We start from the raw sequence: 8434 nt of genomic DNA, 5'->3' as shown, positions 1-8434 counted from the left end.
GTTTCAACATAAACAACTATGCCTATGAAGACAAGTTGAAAAGAGCACGGCTTCAGAAGTCCTGTAGTATCTGCGGTCTGGAATAAACTGATTTATTAATGTATGGTGAATGGTTCTTCACACGAGCATTTGCTTTGAACAGACTGGGGCGTGCTCTCTAAGTACTGTCAGTAGCAGAAAACTAAGCCTTGCTTTATCCTTTCCTTTTGGTGATGCAGCAAAGACGCCTCATAAATGAGGAGCAAAGCGACCTTGCAGATGACGGTTTGTAGTTCTCCCTGTTAACCGAGCGCATTTGTGCTGCCCTGCAACAGCACTGAATCATTCATGGAGCACTGTTACTTTACGTTTGCAGCAGCGGGTTAGCCCGCCGGGACCGCACGAACTGATGAGGCGGTGCGGAAAACGCGCACCCCGATTCTCGCGGCGCTTTTCTCGCAGCTGGCGGATGACAACAGCCTGAGCGGCTCCGGCGCCCGCCCTCCGCGGGAGCGCTCGAGCCGCGGATCGGGGCGGAGCGGCCGGTGCCGTGCCGTGCCGTGCCGTGCCTACCGTGCCGTGCCGCCCCGCCCCGCCCCGCCGCCCCCGGCTCCCCCCGCTCCCCGCTCCCCTCCCTCTTTCGCTCGCTGGGTGCCGCCGGCTCTGGCGGAGCAGCAGAGGGCGGGATGGCGGCGCGGGTGCTGCTGCTGGCGCTGTGCGCGGTGCTCGCTGCCGGCCGGGCCGCGGCAGAGCCGGCGGCGGGGGCTGCCAGCCGGCGGCGGCGGCTGAGCGCCGAGGAGGGCATCTCCTTCGAGTACCACCGCTACGCCGAGCTGCGGGAGGCGCTGGTGGCCGTGTGGCTGCAGTGCCCCGCCATCAGCAGGATCTACACGGTGGGGCGCAGCGCCGAGGGCCGGGAGCTCCTGGTCATCGAGATCTCGGACCGGCCCGGCGAGCACGAGCCCGGTAAGGACGGGGCGCTGCCCGCACCTGTGCGCAGGTACCGGCGGCGGGCGCGGCCCCTGCCCCTGAGCGCTCGCTGCGGCACCGCACCGGCACCCGCCACCGTCCGCAGCCGGCAACGAGCCGCTCCGTGCCGCTGCCGGGGGGCTTAGCGCCCTTTGCAGCGATAAACGCCGGGATCCCCTGTAAAATGCCCGGAGCGGGTTCGCTGGCAGGGCGGGCGCTGGCCGCCCTTCCCCGCACGAACCGCAGCGCCCGGGGAGCGGCGTGAGGCAGGAGATGCCCGGGGAGCGGTGTGAGGCAGGACATGCCCGGGGAGCGGTGTGAGGTGCCCGGGGAGCGGTGTGCCCCGGCCGGGCTGTCCCCGGGGATGTGTCACCCACCGCGGCACGCTGCGGACGCCGGCGCGGCTGCCTCGGGATACGCGGTTGGGTGTGCTTAGAGTTTGGGACATCTTTATCAAAGGGAATGTGATCGATGCCGTGCTCTTAGATTACACCTACGATTGTGTCCATGTCACTGTTTCCGCTTCTAGAATCGATCGTGTCGCTAATGTCTGTACGGGAAAGGGCTTTTCCGTGAAAGCTGCTCGGTACCTTTGGCCCAGCCATCAGCCTCCTGCGGTCGTGTCCCCACATTTCCCTCAGTGGGTTACAGCACAGGTCTGGAAGTCCGTGACTTTTAGGTGGAGGTGTGGCTTCTGTGGCTCTCCGGGGATTTGGCCAATACAATTAGGGCTTAATATTCTGCTTTATGACCTGAATATAACCTTGCTTTATATCCTCAAGAGACTTAAATGTTGGGGCTACAGATAGAACTTGGAGGTTATAGGATATTGGACATAAGGGGGATGTAAGAGGAAGGCAGGGTAAGAAAGCATGGTGTTGAAATGAAAAAATGTAGGGAATGCAGTGAAATTTGAAATATTTCTTTGTGCTGTGTTGCCATCTTGATAAGAGGGCGTGAGGATCCTGAACTAAGAATGAATCTATTGCTGCTGGGTAATTTGCAGACTAGAATGATAAGAGTTATTACTGGGATTTTTCTCTCTGCCAGGGATAGTCACTATAGCTCATTTATGAGACTGTTGTGTCAAGCCAGCTGAAAGGCACAAAAAGAAAAGCACACTGTGCAGTCTGAGATGGGGCTATGCCCCTTCCTGGAGACACACTTCTCTTGGTGTCAGTGATGTGAGACAGGGTTTGTCATTGAGCCCAGGCTGAAGGGAATCCTGCAGTATATGAATAACAAACCTCAAAAAAAAAAAGAGAAAAATTCTTATGGACTGCATCCACACACAAACTACAGACAGTGTCAAACATTTCCTGGAACGTGCTCGGCCCCTTACTGAGGGAGCCCTATAGACAAAAATGCCACATGTTGCAATGTCCAAATCACGTGCCAGGGAATGTGATGAGTCCCGGCAATCTTTAGTGGTGGATGCTGAAAATGCTGGTTTTTGAAGGGGATTAACCAGGGTTTGAACCAGGGCAAATTCATTGTTTTATTTCAATCCTCACTTTCGTTCTCTGAGGTTCTGAACAATTCTCAAAAATTGGAGAGCAGCTCATCTCTGCAGTGGCACATGGGAGAAACTCGGGATCTTTTTGGGAATGGCAGCATGGCAGACCTCATGCATAGTTGCCCTCCTCAAAAAGAATTGTAAAAGCATTGATACCACCCTGCTTCTTTATTACAGAGCCTAAGCACCTGTATATTGTGCCAATGGTTGCATTAGAGGTGTTTTCTTCTTAAAAATGTGCCCTTTCTTCTGCTGTGTAGTAAAAGGTAGCACTATTTATTTTTCTATGGGAGCTTTTTTTAAGCTGTGCAGTAAAAGAAGTGGAGCCTTGTACCAGCCTTGGCAGGAAATGTGAGACTGATACTGCTTATACCTGAAGGGGGAACCCTGCTCACTTTGAGCATCCATGTTTGATTTCCAGGGCAACAACCAGAATAAGGATATTTTGTGTGGCAAAGCTTGCAGGATCAGAATCTGATTCATCATCATTGATTATTATTAAAAAAAATGATGGAATCAAAGACACACACACATACATGCATACAGTCACTTTTAATTTTTCTCAGACAGCCAAAAAGTTGTAAGTTCTGAACATAATCTATTCCTTCAAGATATCCTGAGTGTCACAAAATTTATTTTTTAAATATAGGGAAGTATTAACAACATATATGCTGTTCACAGATTTATAGTCTACAGAGGACTCATGCTTCTAGAAGGCTGATGAGTACACAGGGATGATACCTGAATCATCCAGTGAACAGCTGTGAAACAAAAAAATTGTTTGTGTTCACTTAGTGAGCAAGTTGATAACAAAATAGAACAGGAAAGTGTCAGCAGAGCATCAGTAAAGACTCTTTGTACTGAGTAAAGAGGCTTTGTACTGAGTAAATCAAATACTGCATATACATGCAACCATTGCATAATCACATGTATTGCATAGGTGTATAGCACTGTGTGAATGCATTTGATTGTATGCAAGCATGCAAATCCGCTTCAATTTTAGAATATCAGCTATTTTTGAAAATTAATTTGTAATATATGTGCAATGTTTGAAAAAAATTGCTTGAGAGAAATAGGAAAACTTCAGAAATGTGTTTTAGACCTCCAAGGCATCTGGAAAAAATCCTCAGTGAATGAAGAATCTAGAACAAAGGCCTCATTTTTTCCTGGGGTAAATATTCATTTGGAGGATTTTCTTAAAGTCCTGATACTGCACTGGAAGTCATAATGACTTCGTAGGAGCCAGTCTGGTTTCTTGCATAATCATACTGAGTGTCTTTGCAAATCTTGGAAACCCAAATGAGTCACTTGGGCACTGTGAGCTGACCTTCAGTGAGCTCTTCCCAGGGACATGATAAATGCCAGAAGCGTGAGACTGCCTGAAGTTTCTGATTTTACATTAAGCAATTAGAGAATGTGCTGCCTTTCTGCAAACTTGAACACCAAGTGCTTCAACTATGCTTCATGCCAATCAGCATTTGGGCTGATATTTGTATTTTTGTACATTTTGTGGTAGTTTGTTTGTTTGTTTGTTTGTTTGTTTGTTGTGGTTTTAAAAATATTTGTTTGGGCGTTTATAGGCAACAATTCCTTTGGTTGATATTCCACTTGTATGGAGATTAGAACCTGAATTCGCTGATGGAAAAGAAATCCTTGAATAAGGAAAAACACAACCCAGTGATGAAGGTATTTGAACTTTATCAAGTTTTATACCAAGGCAAAAAATCTCACTTTGGATGCTGATGACAAGGCAGTGAAGGCAGAGGAAGACTCAAACTGTGTCAGTGATTACATGTAGAAGATATTGCATGAATGTAGACTTGAAGCTGTCAAAATGTTTTGGAGTAGCTTTGATTACATGAGAAAATACAGCTTTGTCCCTGTGCTCACCAAAAATTGGCAAAGTTGACAGAAGGTGGTCGATGGTCAGATAAAAGGAGGAGAAAGAGGTTGTGGGAAGTTGATGGTGGACCAAGGGAAAACAGGACATTTGATGGTAAAGCACAGGATTTTTTTGGTTTGTTTTGTTTTTTGGTTTTTTGTTTTTTTGTTTTGTTTTGTTTTGTTTTTGTGGGACAAACTAAGCAATACTTTGCCTTAGTTCGTGTGCAGGAGAATACTGACTACTCCTGAGAGAGGAAATAGGCTCTTGCTGTGGAAGTCTGATGTTCTGTTGAACAGAATGTTAATGATTTTATTGTTCATCCTTTTCCCCACAAACACCTTTAAAATTCTTCAAATAGAAGGAAGTGGTTAATTTGTAGTTGAGTGAGACAACTGATTTTCTAGAAAATGGCACAGTTTGCAGTTTCAAACAACAAAGCATCACGAAGTGGTGAGGCAGGCAGGAGCACACCATGTGTGAATTGAGCAGTGCAACTGAGACTTGGAGCATTTGCAGGGCCCTGTGGGTGTGACTTCAGTCAGTTTTATGAGGTGCAACTCAGCTAGGGCAATCCTTGGACCCATCACTTTATCAAAGACTCCACTTGGCAGGGTGAGGAAATGAGTTGGGTTGGTCACTGTTGGCACTGAGCCTAAATAAGCTTCTAGGCTTCCCAAATTGCTGCTCCTGTACTAGCCCCTCCAGTGCCCCCAGATGTGAGGCTCTCAGTTTCTCACACCCCAGTCATGCAGTGCCAGAACCATTTCCTCCTACAAAAAATAATTAAAGGGTGACAAAGAGAAGTGAAAATCATGGCCCTATATTGATGAATGGAGAAATCCAAGATCTGTCTGCTAACACAAACAGGTATTTATTCTGTCAGTGAAGTGCTCCCATATTCAGCTGTGGCACCAGCCATGGGAGCTGGTACTTTCAGTGGCAAGAAGTTGCAATAAGTAAAGCTGATGAATTTACAGGGAGAAAAATAATTTCTCATAATGTCTATCACTGTTGCACAAAACCCATTTAAAAATATTTCTCGATGTAGTGTAATCTAAATGACTCTGCGGCCATTTAAGAGAACCATGAGCAAGTGCTGCTCTTTTTCAAAAGAGAGAGCAGGGAGAAGAAGAATCCAATGTGTAGGAGGCTGCTGAGGTTTCAGCCCAGCATGGGCAGGAATCAGCTGTGTGCTGAGTGGGAGACCACTGGATGCCCCCCGTGGGTCTTATGGGCTGCCCTGGTTCAGATGAGTGCTGGGGCTGGTGGCAGAGTCTTGTGTCACCAGGGATGTCAGAAAGCACACAGCTCATCTCTTGGTTGTGGTGATGTCAGATACAGCTGTTCTCATTATCTACAGTTCATTGCACTTGGTTTTCTAAGTCTCTCTTACGCTCCAGATTTGCGTATAAAAATCTTACGAGCTCTTTGATTTGACCTGTTGATCTTTCCCATATTTGCAAAGTATTAATACAAATTGGATATGGCAGGAGCTTGTTATTAAATCTGGATATTAGAGAGCAAGCCTAATTTGTGTGCTTGAGGTTCAAGCAAGCACCAGTTTTTATCAAGGGCCACTCAAGTGTTCCCTTTTTGAAGAGAGGTGTTGAAAGGCTCAGGGCTGTTTGCTGGTAAATGTGTGTGCACTTTGTTCTTACTCATCCAGCTGCCCTGCATGGAGGTAGGGGCTGTAAATAGGTGGGTGTCAGCAGAACACTTTGTATCAGGAATAGAAGAGATGCTGTGCTGGCCGTGTTGCGCTTTCACCCGTTCTGTCGGCTGTGGTTTAGCTGCTCTCCTGGCTTAGGTTTGCAATCCTCTTTAAAGGTGAGCTGCTGTCTGGGCACCTGCAGCACCACATGAGCAGGAACAGGGCAGCTGCTGGTGTCTCTGCAGGGATGGATAGAAAATGCAGAGTAAAACATGATTGAACTTACTCCTCATGTAGCTTTCTGCATTTGAAATTTTTCTTTCCTCAGGGAACAGCTTTTCTTTTAGAGCTTGTGAGGATGTTCTGGCTTTCTCATCAAACGCTGTCGGGGATGTGCTACTGACTCGCCTGCTAGGAGTGCAGATCTGGGGCAGGCTGTACCTCCTGCATTCTACAGAAGGATGAGAAGCTGTAATTACTTTTCCAGCAAAATCCCTTATGGATTTTTGTGCCGGTTAGGGGATCCCCCTGGAGTTACCCAGCCAGCACTTGGCCTGGGGTAGTTTCTGACCTGTTCTGACAATTTTAGTGCTGCCTGTATTCAGAGTGGGATGTTCAGTGTCCTTCACAGACTGTGTAGGTTGTGCAGGTCTCAGGAGGGCTGTAGAGCAGCATGAAGATGGCTGCATGTACGTGCTGAGTGGATTTTTTTAGACTTTTAGATTTTTCTTCCTTAATTTTATCCTTCTTGAATAATATTTTCTTAATAGTTCTGATTTCATCCTGTCTCAGTTCTCATGTTCAGCTAAAACAGAGGTGTAGAATGCAATATGAATATCTCACAGAAGTGGTGCAAATCGCGGAGAGGCAGACACGTTTACAGGTCACATTCGCAGCTACTTGTTAATGCTGTTCACGTTCCCATTGAAGTGAATGGAAATTCCCAGTAAGTGTGGCCAGGCGGTCTGCAGTGTTCTCCGCAGATACAATGTCGAGATACTCCAAATCGCCTCACTGACTGAGGCGTGCAAAGACTTCCCTTTTTGTTAGAACATTTAAAAAAGGTTTAACAGAGTCGTGTGCTACCTGCAGAAACAGAGCATCCCAGCTACTGCATCTCAGTAGTTTATCTTTTATGTATTGGAATAACACACATGGTAAATAAGCTGGGGTAAAAATAATCATTAAAATAAACTTGACTCTGCAGAAGGCAGTTGTTTTGCTTTTCAGGTTTAAAATGAGTCTGAGTATCGCAGAATATTCAGGGTTTGTTGATCTGACCCTGACTGGTTTGACAATCCCACTCCTTTTGAAAGAGTTGATTACTTTAATTTCTTTCGAAGAGAAGAGTTGTCATCACCTCCCACACCTTCAGAATGCCTTAACAGTTTCCAGAGAAAACAGAAGGGGGGTTTGTTCTGTCGGTGTCTTGGCTAAAAGTGAAATTTTGTTGGGGTGACAATAATGAGAGCTCTAGAGAATTTATGAGAAGTCTTTAAAGCATGGATATTTCCCAGGATTTTATGACACATATTGTTAAAGCCAGTAAATTGTAGTTGTGTGATTTATCAAAACTGACCTCACTATTATTTTTTTTTTTTCCAGGAGAAACTTTATTGTTCTGTAATTTAGTGGTCAATATCTCAAGCCTTTAAATTACATGGAGGGTGAAGAAACACAAGAGAGGTCTTCTGATTTCAGAATAAACACAAATTTTTGGTTGTAACAGTGGAGTTGCTGCTAGACTCACCTGATAATTTAGTATCAAAACTTGTTAGTCATTAGTTCTGTGTTCATTAAATCTAATTTTCCGTTTTCCAAGATGGCATGTGATTTTGAAGCCTGCATACTGGGCATGCATGTTCATGCTGTAATCTCCCTTTTCCTGGTCAGCAGGAGCACCTCTTGGCTCGGCTGCAAGTATTTATTCTCTCTACTGACTGTGAGAGGAGCTAACGTTGGGTAGGATTCTGACTTAGAAATGTATGCAAGAACTTATGGTTAAGATCTGGTGAATTCCAGCTTTCATCTTCTAATTTACCTTGTTGTGCTTGATATTCCATCTTTGCAAAACATTTATGAGCCCTGTCTGAGTTTTTTTCAGCAGATTACTTTATTTTGTTGCATCCTATTTAAATTCATGTTCCTCCTAAGGAAAAAAAAACCAACCCAAAACCAAAACATCATGCCACATCTGTTTTTTTTGGTCTAAGTTTTCTTTTTAAACAAAACTCTCATGCGCATATTACCGTAGAGACTTACTGTTTTGTGTTCTTGGGGTTTTTTTCCTCTCCAATTGAATTGGGAATTAAACTGTGGAGTAGTAACTCAATTATCTTAAAATTTTGTGGAATCAAGAAACGTGAAAACCCACGGTATGTACTTTAAGGCTACTGGGTAAGGTAATTGAAATGATTGCTGGGGTTACAAGGAA

At 45.5% G+C, this 8434-nt stretch overlaps 1 protein-coding gene across 1 annotated transcript in view; it reads left to right on the top strand.

Moving 5' to 3' along the window:
• The first annotated feature begins 592 nt into the window (after window positions 1–592).
• The window catches only part of CPE (carboxypeptidase E), a 53484-nt gene continuing 45642 nt past the window's right edge, over window positions 593–8434 (top strand). Inside the window, exon 1 of the mRNA XM_079307045.1 lies at window positions 593–945. Coding sequence (XP_079163171.1) covers window positions 666–945 — 280 coding nt within the window. The 5' untranslated portion in view covers window positions 593–665. The remainder of the gene's footprint in view (window positions 946–8434) is intronic.

The sequence above is a fragment of the Erithacus rubecula genome (genome assembly GCF_903797595.1).
Source record: "Erithacus rubecula genome assembly, chromosome: 5".
Taxonomy (NCBI): Eukaryota; Metazoa; Chordata; class Aves; order Passeriformes; family Muscicapidae; genus Erithacus; species Erithacus rubecula.
The sequence above is the reverse complement of the archived record's forward strand: the minus strand, read 5'-3'. Positions and strand labels throughout refer to the sequence as shown.